At 46.3% G+C, this 19,273-nt stretch overlaps 1 protein-coding gene and 1 long non-coding RNA gene across 3 annotated transcripts in view; one reads left to right on the forward strand and one right to left on the reverse strand.

Moving 5' to 3' along the window:
* Nucleotides 1–19,273, forward strand: part of sema6bb (sema domain, transmembrane domain (TM), and cytoplasmic domain, (semaphorin) 6Bb) — a 129,283-nt gene that overhangs the window by 60,933 nt on the left and 49,077 nt on the right. For both annotated transcript variants that reach the window (XM_037115792.1, XM_037115791.1), the window contains 4 exons: nucleotides 1,251–1,378; nucleotides 2,772–2,886; nucleotides 9,303–9,363; nucleotides 9,518–9,580. In XM_037115792.1, the coding sequence (XP_036971687.1) occupies nucleotides 1,270–1,378; nucleotides 2,772–2,886; nucleotides 9,303–9,363; nucleotides 9,518–9,580 (348 nt within the window). In that variant the 5' untranslated portion in view covers nucleotides 1,251–1,269. The remainder of the gene's footprint in view (nucleotides 1–1,250; nucleotides 1,379–2,771; nucleotides 2,887–9,302; nucleotides 9,364–9,517; nucleotides 9,581–19,273) is intronic.
* LOC119029158 lies at nucleotides 3,628–9,350 on the reverse strand. The gene is made up of 3 exons (XR_005077916.1): nucleotides 9,231–9,350; nucleotides 8,288–8,351; nucleotides 3,628–4,265 (listed from the first exon to the last, which is right to left on the reverse strand). It is a non-coding gene; the product is annotated as an uncharacterized LOC119029158 (long non-coding RNA).

The following is a 19,273-nucleotide window of genomic DNA, read 5'->3' on the forward strand; positions in this document are numbered from 1 at the left end:
TTTTGCATGGTACGACACATTGTTTATCTGCGACCGCGGCAAAATGCCGTGGAGGTTTTTGCATAAAGAAATACAACCTCGAGTATTCAAATTTCAGATGTTGCATGACGCGTTTTGTGTGTGTGTGTGTGTGTGTGTGCGGCGGTGGTGATGGAAGGCCTCTCCACCGGATTTTCAAAACAAATTACTCGCTGTCGCATCCAGCATTAAGATGACAAGCTCAGAGTGGAGTTGTGGGGCAAATTACAGTGTGTTCGTGAAAATTTTGAGGAAAACGCAACTGCCAGGTCCGAGTGGAGAGGGAAAATGTGATACGTGATTACAGATCAGTCAGAGCTCAAGATAATAACAACTTGACAAACAAAAAAAACGCCTGTTGGATTCACGTCGGATTCTACCACTCACGCATCGAAAACGGCTAAATTGCAGTAACAGCACGCAGAGTTACCGGCCGGTCTGAGGTTTGCGGCCGATATCAGTAGCAATTCTGTTGGTCTTGTCTCCTGCCGGGCGGAGTGCATTTCAAGCTTGGAGCATTTTTCTAGATGGATCGCGGAGGGTAACTTAATTTGGGTATCATTTGTATTTCCACATGAATCACATCCGAGACCTGCATATGCCTCTGATGAAAAATACCCACTGTTTAGCTCCGCTGTCGGAGAGGTGATTTCCATCGCTGGCAAGCATTTAATTTAGTAAGCCACCACTTTTCTTCTCTCTCTCTCTCTCTCTCTCTCTCTCTCTCTCTCTCTCTCTCTCTCTCTCTCTCTCTCTGTCTGGCTAATGCTGGATAACGTTTGATGTTTGGAGCATTATTGAGGCAGATTTTCCATTCGTCTGTGGGCTGTACATTGCCCTCTGTCACTGCCCGAGATGTTGCCCCTTTGCCTCCTTCTCATTCCTCTCAAATGCATCATAAGCGAGGAGTTTGTTCGATGTGGTCATGGTGTGCCACGCGATGATCTGGCCGCAATCAGAGCCGACCGGACACTTCCCCCTGAGTGGATGACTTAATCTCTCACTCCCGAGCGAGCTATTTTATCTCCCTTTGCATCAGCGCGATGCGACAGAGTTGCTGTGGAAATACAAAGACAGAGTTCAGTCAAGAAAAAGTCAGTCAGTCGGAGGCCGCGCGAGCGAATGTTTCCGTCTGCATAAGTGTTTTGTGTCTCGCTCCTCTGCCTCATTTAGGAACAACCACTCACTCCCTTTCTCTCCCCTCTCTTTTGTTTTTCTAAAAATTTCCACAGAGTCCGCCGTCGTGTTGCTATGACGACCATGGCCCCTCCTTCCTTCTTCCTGCTGTGCTGCCTGCTCCGAACGGCCAGCTCGGCGTTCCCAGAGGAGCCGGGGCCCCTCAACTTCATTCCCACCGAAGGTACTGACCTCCTGACTTTTCTCGCCTCCGAGCCGCCTACGACCCTCGCATGCCTCTCTCCCAGGTTGTCATGTGTGAGGTGTGAGGGTTGAATTGTCGGGTGGGGGGAGGGGGTCAAAGTGTGTCCCGTTGCGGTCAGACACGTAGGGTGTTGAGTGGTGTCCAGGTCGGGAGGTGTGAGGTCGCAGAGTGAAGGACGGGGGCTCTCGGATTCGTGACTTTCCCACACACACACACATACACACACACACACACACACACACACACACACACACACACACACACACTTCAACCCTCAAGAGAGGCAGCTTCTTACACACTCAGACTTCGAGTCTCCATATCAGCCTGACAGTCTCCAGCTCAGACCAGACCTTGATTGATTGCAGTTCAATAATATTGATTGATGGTTTCCCAGCTGAGTCCAGACCCTTCTCAGCCTATCAATACCAAAACAGTATAGAGTACAGAGCTTGTCAGGATACTGAGAGCCACACTGGCAGCGGCTGCCTCAGACGCAGCAGCCGAGGTTTACAACAGGTAGAGATGATTGTTGAAGATGCAGGTTCATCAGGAGAGACAGTCGAGACAAATAGAGGGAAGTGTGGAGGTGGACAGAGGTAGAATGATTCGCAGTGGGCGCCCGGGATGGAGTGACGCAGATACAATAGGAAATAAATCACAGGATAGAAGCGAGAAATGAAAAAAAAATAAAGGTGAAGAAGAGCAGATGAGCTGACTATAGGGTGGGATATGAAGGAGTAATGACGGAGGAGCAGAGAGAGGATCAAAGGATGGCAGACGGCAATTCTCTCGATCATTAGAGTTCAAGGTCAAAGACAGACTGACAAACGGCTTCTTCGCAGCGATCCATCTGACTGATTCTCTCCTCGCTTTAATTGTCTCTCTGTGCACAAGACATGCTGAAAACGCTGCTCCACTTTTATCTTCCGCTCCCTGAAGGTTTCCCTTTTCTTGATGTACAGAACTCTTCCTCCTCCTCTGACACACTTTGAACATTTTCTTTTTACCCTTTTTTTTCTGATGTTTTTAAAATGTCACCCGTCTCTGTGTGTCATTCTTGTTCGGATATTATCTAAATAAGTTGACGGGACATGAAAAAACATTGACACAGTTCACACCTCCTTTATTTTCAGAAGAATATTCGCCTCCTGTAGCTCAGCTCGCGCTCTGCCCCGCGCCTCTGCGTGCACACCGCGGCTGTTTTCAAAAGCAGGTCTCGAACTTTGCCTCCGCCTCACCTCGGATACTTTGTGCTGCCTTCGAACTGTCAAAACAAACTAACGCAAAACCACTTTCATGTACTTTAGTCAAAGATGGATGTCACTTGTGGGATGAGCCACTGTGTGTTTCCTGTCTCCCGTTTCACTCACAGTGGTGAGAAGACACCCGGTGTTCCTGGGCCGTCCCCACCGAACATGGCTGAGACAAGAGCCTCTGCACATCCAGAGGATCCTCCAAGTCAATCGGACGCTCTACATCGGCGCCAGGTACAGCACTCAAACACACGGATGAGCCGAAAGCGGTAGCAGTGGGGTTTATGGTATTGTGAGCTAATAGTAGAAGCTATTCACGTTTGTCTTTATCTCCAGTTAGAATAAGCTTTAAGGCACCTGGGACTGAAATGTCTTTGTTTGCTTGCATCATACACAGGCACAGATATAGCTCCGTCAGAGCCATTTTTAAGCTTTAATATCAGTTGGATCGTCGGTTATCACTACATTTGTTGCCAAGCAACATTGGACATTATTTTAGGAGTTGCAGTGCCTGAGTGTCAAACCTACATTTACTAACAGAACTTACCGCCAGTGCTGCTGTAGAGAAGTGCAGAACATGTTCCTTGGTGAATTTATGGATTAAGGCAGGATTTAACAAAATATAGACGGAGCTGCCGGGTCTGAGAAGTGAAGCAAATGCAGAAGTGCCTGACTGGTTTCAGAAAAGAAGTCTGATTGTATGTAAGCTTATGAGAAAATGTCCCTACATCTCACTTATTAAGGAGTTTACAGACACAGTCATTCTTCAATGCAAGATGGCGTTCATTTTGTAAATCGTGGTCGCATTTAGGGAAAAAAGAGGGAATGTTTTTAAAGCACGTCATTTACAAGATGCTACCACTATGCATCCCCAGGTTCTCAGCTGTAGTTTATAGTTTATACAGTTTATAACCAAAAAACATCCACAGAGTGTATCACTGCATTCACATCTTACTGTGCACAAAACAAATGGGAACAAAATCAAGAGTGAAGCCTCGTTTACTCCAGAAAGCGGCAAACTGTCTATAGAAAACACCTCTTCAATGAAGCAGTTAAGCTACGACAGAGTAGAGTTATATAACAACACTGCTTAGCTACCATAGCTTCCTCTGGTTTGGACTCTCACATGTCCCAGTTAGCAGATTTACTTTACTCCTGTGAGAGAGTCAACTAACTTTACGTGAAGTGATGTCTCTGCAGAAATCCTAACATTTTAAACACTGGTGCTTTAACAAACATTACATCATTAAAAGATTAAAAACCCTCTTCTTTTATAATTAACTGCTATAACTAAGATATTTAAAGGTTCTAATCCCCAACTTGTGCTAACTGTAGTTAGATCCCTGCAGAGGCGAGATTCCTCGAATAAATCTGTCACAGTCGCTTCATCTGAAGGCAGATATTTGGCAGGGCAAATGTTTTCTATTTTCCCCCATATGATGCTGGTCCCCTCCTGTCTGTCGGTCTTGTGAATGCGCTGATCGTGGACAGACGGTAGCTCTCGTGGTCAGGAGGGCCAGACGAGGACGGCCCGCTCAGCTGCACCGGGTTTGGACTGCACAGCTACATCTGCTGCTCCCCCTCGAGCCATTCAGGAGCCGACCTGAAACAGACTGAGCTAACAGAAAACATTCACGTCAAGATTTACTGCCCAAGTTGTCCAAAAAATAATTTAGCTTGAGACACTAGAAAAAAAAAAGAAAGGAAGAAAGAAAGAATGAAAGAAAGAAAACACAAGACACACAGTCAGTTTCCACATGTGGCGCTAGTTATTTGCAGTAGTGGTAGCCTGAAGGAAGATTGAAGTGGTTTCCAATGAGAGACGCCACTCGGGTCCAGGAAATGACCCAGTCCCCGGCCTCCAGCTGCTCTAACCTCACTACTGAGAGCTGGTAGTAAATATATCAGAACTATGTAACGTGGTTCCAGCCATTCTGTCTGCGCCGTGAGGGTCTATAAGCACACGGTCGGATAAAACTGCCCACAGACAACTACTGTATGGCTGCTGCAGTCTGCCGCTCTGCTTTAAGTATAACCGGAGCCACGGAGCCTCTGAGAGACATTAATTTCAATTTACAGCTTCAGAAATTCTTACAGAATAGCAGAGGTAACCTGAGATGAATGTGTCAGCCAACAGGGATGATAATGAAATGCTAGAATGACAGGCAGAGAGACGAGAGAGGCGCGGAGGGTTGATGGCATCGGGAGAGATTCGGCGAAAAAGTGTTTAAGACTTTATTTATATATCTTTATATTTTTGTAAGAGGCTATTAGTGTTTGCAGCTTACTGACAGAGAATGATCGGTCTAAACAGACCCACGTGCAAAAATGCTTGTGTGAGCCCCACACAGCCCAGCAGGGAGGCAGAGTTTTTAAATGTTTAAAGTATAAATAAGTACCTGCGTGGTGGCAGGTACGGCTGCCAAAAGCTTCTACAGAGTGCACGGCCCGATAAGACGCCTCACTCATCCCCAAAATCCTGTCACCATTAGCATAGCTGCTCCTCAGACTGCAAGCACTGCTAAATCCCTGCCCCGAGCACCTGCTGAGAACAGCTACCTCTCCCTGTCCTCTTCCCGTCCTCGCTAAATGAAAGTAAACTCTGTGTTTGGCTGGTGACAGGTGGAGTAAAGCGCCTCGCTGTGTTAAGCCCCATTTCATTGCTGTCAAGATGAGCAGCTGTGGTCCTGTGGTCTTCAGCCCTCAGCCACATCCAAAAGGTCTAATCCGCACAAATACAAACCAAAACGGCAGGTGTTTACCTATCGACAGGACGACCGAAGGAACGAGGCCAACTCCTTATTAACTGTTCCAATTGTGCAGGAGAGGTTTTTTTGGGGGTTTTTTGCCGTCAGGGTCGGCATTTGCGTGTTTACGTTCTTTAGAAAAGGGAAAGTGTGTTGACCGACTGCCAGGTTCAGAGGTGACTCAGTTTATTGGCCCGCAAACAGCGACCTCAGAGGTTACCGTGGGTCAGGAGACGGTCACGGGGAGGTCGAATGCCTCATGGCAGACGGACGGGGAGGCGCTCTGTCGTGGCAAAGACCGGGAGCTCGGGAGTTAAAGCTGGCAGGCTGCTCAGCTGTAGAGCGTCTGGCAGGGCGAGTTTAGCATGCAGACGAGGACACGAACACACAGGTGAAGACGCCCACGTGGACACACGATATAGACACCGCTGTATAGTAGTACTATAAAGTATACGCTCAGGACTAATCCTCTCAGGATGCTGTTTGGCAGTCAGCGTACAACACTTTAATGCACTTTGCCAATTAAACAAATGCTAATGATGAAATTTAAACTGCACTATTGGAAAGCTGCTGTTTTAAAATTTGGACTGCAGCTAATGATTCATTAACAGCCACTCCACAATTTTTTTTTTTTTCTTCTGATTGATCCGTGAAACATTTGGCATTTGGTCAGCGTGACGAGCCGATCTGGCAGGCATCAGGAGCCACAGGTGGATTTCCAAAATGTAAATAATCCGATAAGGTGTCATAAAAGAGGCTATTTGAACTGACGTGGGTAACCGATTAGACCATTTCAGACCTACGACAAATTCTTACAAGTAAACTGCAAGTACAACGACATATGACAGTGAAATATAGAGAAAACTGACGTGCAAGGCTTGAGTTGACTGTGTGGCTGCACGGTCAGCGAGCCTTTTTGTCTTTTTTTTTTGTTTTTTTTTGACATATCTTGGTAACTAGATTGGCACTCAGTAGAGCACATACCTCCACCAAGGCCCTAAAGTCCCCTTTCATTCAATCAAGCCTAATCCCAATATCAAACATAGATCAAGATCAAATCAAATTGTGCTCCCCCATAGATACCAACACACCTAAATCCGTCCATCAGGATCCATGCAGTATTCTCTGAGACACAAATGAAATGTTGAAAAACGCCCTTTAACTCAGTGTTAGAGAAAGCAGGTTTTGTTTAAACCTGCTGATGAAACCAACCGACAAACAGACACAGGTGAAAACTTAACAATACTGTATTTTCTTTGCATTTACTAAATAACTGTTGCTGATTATCTTCATCACACTCAAAAGACAAACAACCTCATAATCTACTCTAGGTATACGTAGTATAAATGAAGCATTTGAGAAGTTGGTAATGAGATTGCAAATGTAATTTCCTAATAAAACTTAGTAGTTGATTTGTATGGCCTATAAGGTTTTCCAATTTCAGGTTTCTATTCATTTTTAAACACTCGAGTCTCATTTTATGTATAATATCAATTATTAAGTTAGTTGTTGTCCATGGTGTTTGTGATTTTAGTCTCTTTTTGATTTATTGTCGCAGCCTCTGGCTAAAGTATGCAGTGAGTTTTAATGCCTGAAGCAGATCTTTGAACAAACCGTTGCTCTCTCGGCGCATTAGGATTACACTACGGCCACTTTTCAGTTTGGAGAACACTGCGTATTCGCTTCTTTGAATGTAGTATGTCACGTCAAACCGGGACACGGCCACTTGCTCAGTTACATATTTGCAGTTGCACGGTTACATGTGAACTCACACGGAGACATGCCGCAGGGTTCTCCGCCTCAGTCAGCACAAATGTCAGGGTAACGTAAAGTAAGGTGGTCAGCTCCAAATATTCCCATCCCAGTTTCATCCAGCGGAGCAGCTCAGGAGGGCTCAGCGCTGCTCACACTAAACCACGGAACAGCTGAACTTGGTGGATTAAGACGCCTTGACCTTGAGTCTGCGGTTGTTTTGGCGGGGCAAGAGGAGAGAGTTCACGAGCCGGTCGGGTCTGGAAACACAGGAAATGTTGGCGGTATCTGTTGATTCTTTGTTGACTTTGCATTAGCCAGGTCACAGAGAGGGGGTCGGAGGAGTTTGCAAAATAACAGCTCAGGCACGCGTAAATCCTCCGCACATATCCACGCGCGAGGCCATGCGAAGAGCAGGGAACCCGAGACTTTCTATTTGTTGGTTCTAGGAGCAGATTTTGCAAAGTTACGACCAAATAAAAAGCGTCGAGCCTATCCGAGGCTGTGCGCGCATCCTGCAACATAAAGAATAATGAAACCTTTACACTGTTCACACAAGTCGGTGCTCTGAATCGTAACCTTCCACCAAATGTAGCACGCATTAAATCCACTCACACACGTACAAACAAAGAAAAACATACAGGCCACAGGCTTTGCATCATTCAAACAACCTGGAAGGCAGGAGGGGAGATGGAGAGAGAAGGAGAGGCAGCGGCATAAATAATTCCCCCTCCTCTGCACTATCAGAGTCAACAGTGCTGGCTGCCAGCCACTCTGACTAGGAGGCCCGGTGCTATATTCATTATGTTAATGCTGAGACAACGCTGAAGCAGCCTGGATGAGATTACGCCTCACACTCTGGCCCACTCCACTGTTTGAAGAACGCTTAAACTCTGACCTGTTAAGCAGGGACGCAGCGAGCGAGTGTTGGGTGATTTCGCACTTCTGCGCCACTTAGTCGCCGTCCCGCTCTGCGAGGGGTTGAGTCAGAGTGGGGGAATCTTTTAACGCAGCGGCGGGAAGTGAGGATGAATTATTCAGGAAAAGAGGAGCAACCTGATGGCCTACCTTTGCTCTCATCACGCACAGTCCTCTCAGAAAAAGAAAAACAGATGCAAATACACATTGATACGCACACTCAGGTGGTGGAGACGCTCGCCGAGGCAGCGGGAGCTTGTTCGCAGGCGGCGGCCCCTCCTTCTGTCAGAGGGAAAAGGAGAAAGCAAGAGAACATGCAGCACAGATGGGAGGCAGAGCCGGATCAGAGATGGGATCGATAGTGCTGCAATAACACGGCTATGGCAGATTTACAGATTAGCCCTTTCAGAGCTGGGCCCCTTTACTTAGATGAAGCCCGAGCTTCAGCTACATCCCAGCAGATCCCGAGGCCTTGATCAATATGCAAACGTCAGCTTCCAGCTCCTGAGCCCAACTCTCATTTAGCCGGCATTTTCACAGGAACATCCAAGGTTACTGCAGAATTATCAGAGGATTAAGAGTGTGGAGAACAGCAGTGTCTGGGATATCATGCATACATGCATGGCGTCGGAGCACGTGTAGGCAGAATGTGAGAGTGTACAGGCATCAGTGTAACGGCTTGATTAAATCATCCATTAATTCAATTTCAGGCTTTTGAATAAGACTGATAAGACGAATTCGAGGGCCTGGGAGCAAATTCAATGCAGCAAGTCAAGTTTAATGAGCGGAGGCAAAAGGGGAAGGGGAAATATGAGACATCATTATGTAGCCGGGTCCCATTTCTCATGTATATTGGGAGAAATGGAAGACATTGTGAAGCTGTTCCCTAATCTCTGAGGGTCTGATCAGCCTTAGACAAATAGATGTCTCTAATATGTATGCGTGGCAAAGCTGCACGCACAGAATTATTTAGTAGTTAGACCGCACAGATTCAATACAGGGAGGAAATATTCATACTCGCGTTTGTGTTAAGTTCGTGGCCTGGATTTCATCCAAAAGAGAATCTGCATCGACCTGCTCTGCCCTTGCAGTAATATCTGCGCTGTACTTCTGCTGCTGGACTGGTGTTCATGGTTTCCTCGGTGTGGTATCTGGCCTTACCTTAAGCCGTGGATAGTGCTGTGTTGGCTGACGGCCACGCTCACTCTGTCTCTCCCTTTCTCTCTCTCGAAGGGATGACCTTTTCCGCGTGGAGTTGGACATCGTCGCAGGAGACGAAATGTTCTACAGCAAGGTGAGCACCTTCTGGACGGACTGCGATAGCACTGGCAACCTTTAAGTGGACGTATTAGTCGCCATTTGGCTGGAAAACGTTTCCTGGTGCAGAGAAATGCAAATGTAGTTAACTGCCAATGAAAATTGTTTCTTTTTTTTTAATATATTTATAGAAAAGAACATGGGAGTCGAACAAGAACGACATCAGGATCTGCAGGATGAAGGGCAAGCATGAGGTAAGACCGTATGTTTCCGTATCTCCATAGTAACTTATTCTCTTTCTAGCTGGCTCCTCTAATAATAGTGTGAAATAAAGCACATTAAACCTGCATGAATTGATTTCATGGAGGTCAGCTCAACAGGATGTAAACACAATATTGACATCTTATCACCTCATGAAGTTGATTCGGCAAAATTTTGGCAATCAGTCACACAGAGCAACATTTGCATCCATTAGGAGTCGAGTTCACTCTCTTTTATTTTGGCACAAACGTGTAGAAAGTCGTGATGTATTTATGATGAAGAGAGGGCACTTTATCATGTTTCATCTACCAGAAGTGCATTCGAGAGGGCCCCTTTGCTGCCATGAAAACAATTAGCAACATTTTGCTACCTGAACAATAAGATGAAAGATGCCTCCAGAGTCGTGGAGTTGAGTGATAATTGTCTTTAAGTTGTCACTTTTAATAGGCCTAGTTATTTGCTGCACTGTTGATTTCAGTCTGTTAATCATAGCCACTTTGAAGAGCTTCATCAGGTCTGTACTTAAAAACATCAACTTCACATCAGAGAATTAATAACACAAAAATCTGGCTGAAAGACAGATTGGAAAAAAAAATACCGTTTGTAGCACAAAGTCTCTCCACATTGATTGGATTCTTCAAATGATTTCGGCATCTCGTTTACATTTAATCACCTTTCTGTACGAGAAGCTTTTTCCTGAGTTGTTTCTCAGCCTGGATCGCAGCAAGTTTAGGATGCACTGGTGCGTAAAATCTGAGCGATTCCCCCGACAGTTGAGATTATATGCAAAGACTGCACAATGAGTGAATTATGAAACCATGTCTCGCCACTGAGAGCTTTTGTCTTTTGGCTATCTCGCCGTCTTGCACACATTATCGTTGCACATGTTTTACCTGTCTGCCCGGAGCTTTAGTTTCATTGCGGCGGTCACCTGACTTTTTGTGCCTGCTGGCACAGCTTCAAGAAGAAGAAGGGGGGTGTTCAGCCGCATTTTATCTCATTGTCGCTGCTCACGAAACCTGTTACGTGCACGCACGTGCACACATCAATCAGAAGAACAGACCCCCTCCTACCTATACACTGCTTGTTCCACCGTCATGAGTTAGGAATGCGGTTTGTGCCCTCAGAAAATGAAGGTGGGCGTTGGGAAAAACCGAGGCAGTCAGGAAGAAACATCCTAGCGGCCACCAACAGCCCACGCCTGAATACCCCCCTCATATCTCCAACACACACATCCCTAGCGGCTGTCTGCAACACATAAGCAGCCCCTATTCAGTGTGTGTGTGTGTGTGTGTGTGTGCGCGCAGTGGTGACGGTTGTGGTTTGCAGTGAGAACATGGGCTCTGTCCCCTCCAGGCACAGAAAAAAATGACTTATTTAACACAGTAAGAGAACACCTGACATGAAATCTGTGTGAGACAGCGCCAGACAGAAACACAATGGAGAATAGAGGGGGCCGGTGACAAAAAAGCAAGGAGAGGAGAGGAGAGGAGAGGAGAGGAGAGGAGAGGAGAGGAGAGGAGAGGAGAGGAGAGGAGAGGAGAGGAGGAAGAAGAGGGAGTGTGTGGGTCCCTGTTGGCCGGCCCTGAGGAGAGCTGTGGGGCTGACAGAGATATGAAAGGTCTTCTAGCCCCTAATGACTGTGCTTCTGCCTGGTAAGACCGTGAGTCACACGGCAATGTGAGGAAGATAAGAACGCTGCCAGGTCCTCTCAGTCAGCTCTCTGGGCTCAGGCGCATACAAATGGATGTGCTAGTGTGTTCATATGGATACACACACACACACACACACACACACACACACACACACACACTTAAAGACGCACATAAAGAGAGACAACTAGTGCAACCAATATGGATTTCTTAAAAAGGCGGTGCAGATTTGTGAAGTCGCTGCGTTTAGTGTTCTCCGCAAAAATGTGATTAAGAGAGCATTTTATTTTCTGGATAAGTGTGACAAATTGAAAACGCACGTATCAGGAAATATAATGTTATCTTGTGCTACGATTACACATAACAGACTAGGGCCTTGAAACTGACTGTGGAGTATTTTTTTCCCCCCAGCACTTCCCTAAAACAGTGTCAACAAACATACAACGTTGTAAAGGGGGCTGTGTGGCATAATATCACCCGCATTCTTGTGTCCTTGTGCGTGTGCATGAATCAAAATAATAAGGAGGCGCGAGTCGAAACAGTCTGTTTTCGTGCAGCTTATGGTCAAAACACCACCGGGTGCCTTTAAGCTTCGTAACGATAGTGTCCCAGCAGCATCGTAAACACTATGGAAATTTAATTGAAAGACCATTTGAAGATAAAAACCCACATGTGAACTAATGTTGGGTGTTAATGTGAAACCCTGACTTAATGATGTATTTAAACAAATACCACCCTATCAATACAATAATTGAAGATTTCTATCTACTTTACCACAACTCATGTTTGGTAAAGACGAACAGGATCCAGTTATCTTTACGACAGCAGCCCCAACAACAACACCACTTGGAAACACTGAGGAGGGGGGGTGGGGGGCTGTTGTCTGTTTCCACTTTGGGGAACGCTTTTCCAAATAATTTGTAATGTGACCGCACAAGTGGAATAATGCTCATTTCACTGAGATATCACATCTTGGGACGTAGGACTAGCAGAACCCCGCATCCCGTGTGAACTCGCATGTCAAAACACAGGTGTGCTCTATCAGATGTCATCGCAACATCTGGGATTCCCTTGTGTCGATCGAGCTCGAGGAAAATTGGCTTAATCATTCATCCCTGAAGTGGATCTTAGAGTGCACAACCCTTTTTCCTCTCTCTTCGGATCTGATTGTGAAGTATTGCATCACCGTTTTTTTTTGTTTTTTTTTCTTTTCTCTTTTACAAAAACACCGGAGCACGTTCAGAAAATGGTGTCGCTTAGATTTAACGCGGCCTTTGAGACCCCGGAAAAGAGATCACATTTAAGGTATATTTTGATGTCATGATGTGAATGTTCCATATCGCAGTATCAATAATACAGAGCTGTATTGTGTAGCTGCGATGTTTACTGCAGGGCTCATGTGCTGAAATGCGTTTGATTGCTTGCAGGGGTTGTTGTTTTTTCGTTGCCCCCCTGTTGCAGTTTCGCTCATCACGTTGGACGTTGAGCCGACTGACTACTTAACAAAAGAACTGCCTTTTTTTTTCTGACTCTCATGCGCGAATGCACACAACACGGCGGGTCTTAGGTGGGATTATCAACCCTCGAGTACTTTATATATACATTATGTTCGTACATATTCATGAATCCGAGTGTCTTTTTTTATCTACCCCCTCTTTGTTTCCCTCTCCCACACACACACAAACACACACACACGGACGCAATTAAAAAAAAGAAAAAAAGGAAATGTCAACAAACGGATCTTTCCAGCAGTCATTCTTCGTGTGCCTCCCTCCTCCTCCTCCTCATCCTCCTCGACTCTTTCTCTCCTCCGCCTCACCTCCTGAATATATCCTGTTCTGCTTGGGGGCTGGTTGTGTCAGATGTGACACATTCACCACCTCGTAATTGGTTTTGTAATTAAATGTTTCTGCTTGGTTGATCACAAAGGACATAGCATTCTCCCTAATTAAGGTGAAAATTCAATATCCTAATTCTTTTCGCCTCTCTCCCGTGTTGACCGAAAGGATTGTTGATGAATGCGGCGGCCGCCATCGGTGCCACTCACTCTGCGTATTGCCCTCATATTTCTTTTGTCCCCTCCGCTGCCTCCTTATCTCTTCCTGCTTTTTGCCCTTTGCGTGTGTCTCCCTCTGTCAGTCCCCTCCCCTTGTTTCACTCCTTACCTCTCTCTTGTTATGAAAGCAAGAGCGAGGGAAAGAGATAAAGGGTGAGGCGTTCCCCAGAGGTGGCCCCGTTCCAGCGCACATCAGGCCGCGGCAGTGTGGCATGTCCATGCAAACAGAGGCCATTCCGTATGGAGAGCTTTTAAAGAGCGCTCGGGCGTCGTTATAAGCAGCACTTAGCGAGATTGTTTGATCGATACTGCGTTGATCGAGCTCTCCGAGGAGCTCCGGGTTTTCAATCGTCCGAAAACCCAAATGCCCTTTTCTGGGTCGGACGGGCAGAAGATTCAGTTTCACGGCCTCCATTTAGATTTACCACATGTGGAGTCACTTTCATTCCACGTGGCTGTGGGCACTTTTTTGTAATCTCACCAGTGGCTCCTATGTATAAAGTGTCTTATTTCACTGCCTTTGATGTACATTGAAGACTTTCACTACTTCATTTTCTTTTTGAAGATTCCAAAAGAGATTCATACAAGCTCAACCATTACTGTATCTTTCATATCACAGCAGCTCATTGTTATATTCCCAAAGGAATTTGCATTTTTTGAGACAATGGGCAAACTTGCATCGTTATAAGAAGGTTTAAAACGTCAAAAAAAGGACTGGGAAGAAAGGCCCTGACGCCCCAGGTCGACATTGGCTCTCCGGGCTTCATCAGGGCCGTCAGTGACATCTGAGCGCCCGCTGTCGGCGGCTTCTTGGCAAGTTGCGCAGGCACAGTAGAATCAGCGCTGGCTGGTTGGTGACAGAAATCACACTGATTTGCTGTTCAGGCAAGCGAATCAGTGCATGAAAAGAGAAACGTAAAAAAGGAAGGGAAAGCCCCTTGGGCCTGCCGCTGTAGTATCCACGATTTCACCCATTTAGCACGGCTTCGCCTTATTTTTCTCCTCCTCCTCTTTGTCAGTGCCAACCTTTTATCAGACATATTCCTGATAAGAAGTGGTTAGAGTGCTGCTGCTCAGTCACAACAACAGTTTGTGTATTATATTTCCTTGCAGGCATGTGCAGAATGTACACGCCGGCCGGCCCTCAGCTATAGTCTTTGCGACGCGTTCGAGTGCAGCTTTTTGGCCGAGTCGCGGGAGACGTGACGCAACAGTTGGCGTTCGACACAGCTAGTTCTTTTGATGTCGGTTTGACGGGTCGGGGCCTTGAGTTCCAATGAAACGAAGTAATGATGAAGCAGAGAAATTTACTTCTCAGATGTTTTTGGAGTATTTAGTTCCCCTTCATTACTTCAGAGGCTTATTTCTCTTATTTTGGCTTTCTTTAGTGATTCATTCTCAGTTTGTTTGTTTTTTCTTTTTTTGAGATATGCTGTAGGGCCGACCCAAATGCTTCAAAGCTTAGGCGTTTCTACCATTACGATAATCAATGTCCAAATCAGTATTTGAAGGAAGGAGGTGTGGGAGAGTGAGAAGTGGAGCGCTTCTGCGTTGGTCAAAGCAACAAAAGGTACATTTCTGGAGAAAGATCGTTGATTGCTGAGTCTCACTCCCAGATTGTCAAATACTGACACTTCGGGTTGGTGTCAGAAGGGAGCAGGTGGGACTCCAGTATGTAGTCTCAGCCCACGCACACGTACACACACACACACACACACACACACAAAACAGACAGTGGCTGGCCTACTGTCCTCGCCTCTCATTCGGCTCATATCTGTAATAATAGTGAAGCAAATAAGCAAATAATGACACAAGTTTGGAGAGCCCCCCCACCCCAACCCGTTCAAAGCTTTGAATATTAGCAGGAAATCTTCACAGAAGTTTCAGAAGCCCCAAAAATAGTATTCGGGACTGCCCCGATATGTTGTAATCGTTGGCACACTATGTGTTCTGAACCGAGGGATCATACAGCTGTTAACTACAGCCATGTGTAGCACATATCTGATGTCATTATAAGCTTTCATCAAAATGTGCCCTCATAAGGGTTTAAGTGACTAAAGCCTGGCTTTATCATGAAACACTTGCCCGTGTGTGCCAGTTTTTTTTCACAAGATATTCCCGAGTGCAAGCGTTCGGCGTCACATGCATTAATCACAGCGAGACGATTTGCCACCATTTTCTCAGCAGGTTGTCAGGCCGAGAGCTGTCCAGGGGTGATTCAGGTTAAGTGTTGCGGTCGAGGATTGAACGGTGTACGTGTGTGTGTGTGTGTGTGTGTGTGTCTGGTGTGTGTATGTTTCCAACAGGGAACGGAGCTCAGCTGACCCCACGATCTGTAGGTCTTGCTGTTGGTCGGCTCCACCGCTGAGGCTGCCACATGGCTGACTGGCCAGGAAAAACTCTTCGGTTTTTCTATGTTTCTCCCTTTTCTGACTCTCTCTCCTCCACTCGGTCCCCACGTCTCTCTTCCCCTCTCTCTTTACTCATTCCTCTCATCTCTATTATCTCACTCCCCCACCCCCCCCCCCCCCACACACACACACACACTTTCCCTCCCTCTGGTGTCTGATGTTTGTTTGTGGCCTGTGGTGTGTTCAGTCAGAATTACCATCAAACCGGGAGGAAGGGTTTCCAAAGGGGACGCGGATTAGCTTCAACATGCTGAGTGAGACCGCAGAACTCAGAACAGCACATTGCTGCTAATTTGGTAGCGCCATTAATTCATCCTCCGCCCACGAGCACACGGGCGTAAACACATGCACACTTCCTTCCTGTCATGAAGAGTCACTGTTTTTCGGTCAGAATTGTGTGTCAGGCATTTTTCTGGAAGTGACATGTTTCTTGTTAATGACTGTAAAAGTAGTCTCACAAAAACCTTTGTGTGTGTGTGTGTGGTCACCGTGTATGTGTGTGTGTTTGTGTGTGAAAGACAGAGAGTGTGTGTGGGAGAGTTCTGGCTCGATGGTGGCTCTTGGCAGTGCGATGCTCTCTTCTCCCCCGGTCGCTAACATCAGGGGACCAGCCAGGCATGTAATGGAAACTTTTGCGACCCCCTGATGTACTACCTTAGAAGGCTCCTATTGTGCGAACATTACTAAAGCAGGTCATCATGATTACTTTTATGAGCACATGAAAAAAAAAAAAAAACGCTGGGGTTTGCTCCTAAAGCAGGGAAAACGAGCAGAAGACTTTACGACGCACAAACCTGTTTTTTATTTCAGTTAGACGTAATGCAGGATCGCTGATTGTAGCCTGAGGTGAAACTGATGTTCGTTTAGGTTTTTTGTTTTTTTTTTTTGGACAAAGCTTCATCATGAGAACAAACACCGAGCCCTGGCTTAGGCCAAATGAAAAAGGCTGTTTATCATCTCTGAGTAAAGGTTGAGTTCCGGACAATAGATGGAAAGCAGATGCAGAATGGAGCCCTCTCAGTTTTAATGGTGTCTGACTGGTGCAGGTTGTTTTGAGCAGATGTGTTGTAGCAACAGAGGACTTGTTGCCGATCCACTGAGTGCGTGCGTGCGTGTGTGTGTGATCACTTGCATTTATAGGATGGCGGAAAATGTCTGCGCCTGTGCCGAGAATGCACTTGCTCGATCAACATCTGCGGAGTAGCCTGGCGAACATCTGCATAAAGAGCAAGAGACTGATTAAAAACCTGCTGCTGCCTGCATAGCACCTAGATTATAAAAAACGCAGGTGCACATATGCAAACTTGCTCCCAGACACACACACACACATACACACACACACACTCGTGCACCTTCCCTCCCTATCGTTGCACTTTAAATCTCCTCCTCCATTCACAACTACGTCCATATTTGCACTGAGACGCGCGCTCCTGTGTAATTCATCTGTGCTGCAGATTAATTTTTCAGAGCCCAGGCAGCTCTGCCGCTGTTAGTAAGAGGAGCAGGAGGAGGTGGAGGGAAAAGGAGGAGGAAGAGGAGGAGGAGGGCTGCAGTCGTCTGGGTCTCGGGGAAGGCTTGCCAGCCAGCACAGGTGGCGTTTTGTCTGGATTCTGCCCAGGGAGCGAGGGAACGGAGAAGGGAGGGGTGGAGGCAGAGGGGAAAAGAAGGAGGCACCGGGACGTACAGCATTTGGATTCATATAAAATTGTTTAATTCACTGAGTCACTGCTTGATCCTTTGTAATTGGTTTAATTTTTAATGTGGAAAAAGCATAGTGAAACCGTAATCCTGCTGACTGAATTGGACTTTGAATAAAGAAGGACTTGCACCTGGAAGTGCCAAATTGCATGAATACTGGTTAATGAACAGCATGTATGCAGCAGGGGGACGATTTTTGATGATGCCTGTGAATATAAAGGGGAATCAAAAACTCTATAGTTGAAGTGATATGATGGATCCAACCCTTGTTTTTATCCTAAAGTGCTGAAATGTGTTATTTTATACAAACGCATGCTGCCAAACGGAGACATTTGTGCAGCGGTTTTTTGGCTCCTCTGAGTATTTCCTCCCCTCTCTGAGACGCTGGCAGTCAGACTGGGTTGTTATTAAGAGAGCTTCATCTGGCTTTGTGATTACAGCTCTGACCAAGCCGACAGACTGCAACCCCACCGGCAAACAGCATGCAAATGATTCTCGCACATGAGCATGCATCTGTGCTGTGACACACACACAAACACACACACACACACACACACACACACACACACACACACACACACACACAGATACTATATGCACGTACATATACAGATAAATGCACCAGGCTCACATGAACACATGCTGTATGTGTGGGAGTGACATACACACAGATTCTGTCACAGTCGCTCCTCAATTTGTCACACGGTGCTGCGCCGTCGGAAATTTACACCTCACACCTGACACACCCCCCGCACCCCGACACACACGCATTCACACACACACACACACACGAAAAACACTTGAAAAACACTTCCTACTTTCCTGTTTTTCTGCTGTTGAAAAACGAGAACCCTGCTGGGAGTGAAGTGGGAAAGTGGAGGGGGTAGAAGGGTGTAGGGTGGAGCATCTGGAATAACACTCACCCGCCTCTCATATCACTGCTTTCCCTCTGATCTCTTTCACACACACCAACATACACATACTTTACACACACACACACTGTCATTTGACATACCCGCTATCACCACCAGCACTCCTGCTGCAGCCTCACTGCTCTTTCCGATGACATCAGTGTGGGTGGTGGTCTTGACGTCGACCCCATCTGGTGTGTGTGTGTGTGTGTGTGTGTGTGTGTGTGTGTGTGTGTGTGTGTGTGTGTGTGTGTGTGTGTGTCAAAACTGGTGCCATCCTGGCTGGGACACTAGTAGTTTGGGGAGGGGGGTGCTGGCGGCTGCTCACCAGTGATCTACTGTACATCACCATTCACTCTGCACACACACACACACACACACAGACACACAGGTGGCGGGCTCAGCCTTGCTAAGACAAATTGCGACCTGCGCTATTTGGCTTTTAAAGTCAAAGGCCATGACTGGAATTTCAATTTAATACCCATGAAGTCCACTCACAGATGTGAAAGGCTGTGTTGAAAGGTTCTTTGTTTGTTTATTATCATGTTACTTTTTGGTTGCAAAGCCCTCGAGACACAGTGGTTCCCAACAGCCATCCAAGGGGTCCATACATAAATCCGAGAGACTGACAAGATGATTAAAAAAAAGACTCTTACTGTTCTTTTCTTGTGAAATACTGAGTACCTTTAACTCTTCACACTGTGAAATCCTACATAAACTTAACAAAACTTTAATTAAAATACTTGCTACAACTCATGTCAACTCAAAGGCCAGAACTGCGGTAAGAGCTGGTCGAGGTGAGCAAGGACATAGCATGGGGTGACTCCCCACTCCTCCCACTCCCAGGAAAGGCCAGCAGCACTATTAGAATTAGGAGAGTAGAGCAGTGCCTAAAACAACAAACACAAGCTTTATTAGCTTATATACGGTTATTAGCTAAAACAGGCTAATGGATAAA

Source organism: Acanthopagrus latus, chromosome 11 (genome assembly GCF_904848185.1).
Source record: "Acanthopagrus latus isolate v.2019 chromosome 11, fAcaLat1.1, whole genome shotgun sequence".
In the NCBI taxonomy this organism is placed as follows: Eukaryota; Metazoa; Chordata; class Actinopteri; order Spariformes; family Sparidae; genus Acanthopagrus; species Acanthopagrus latus.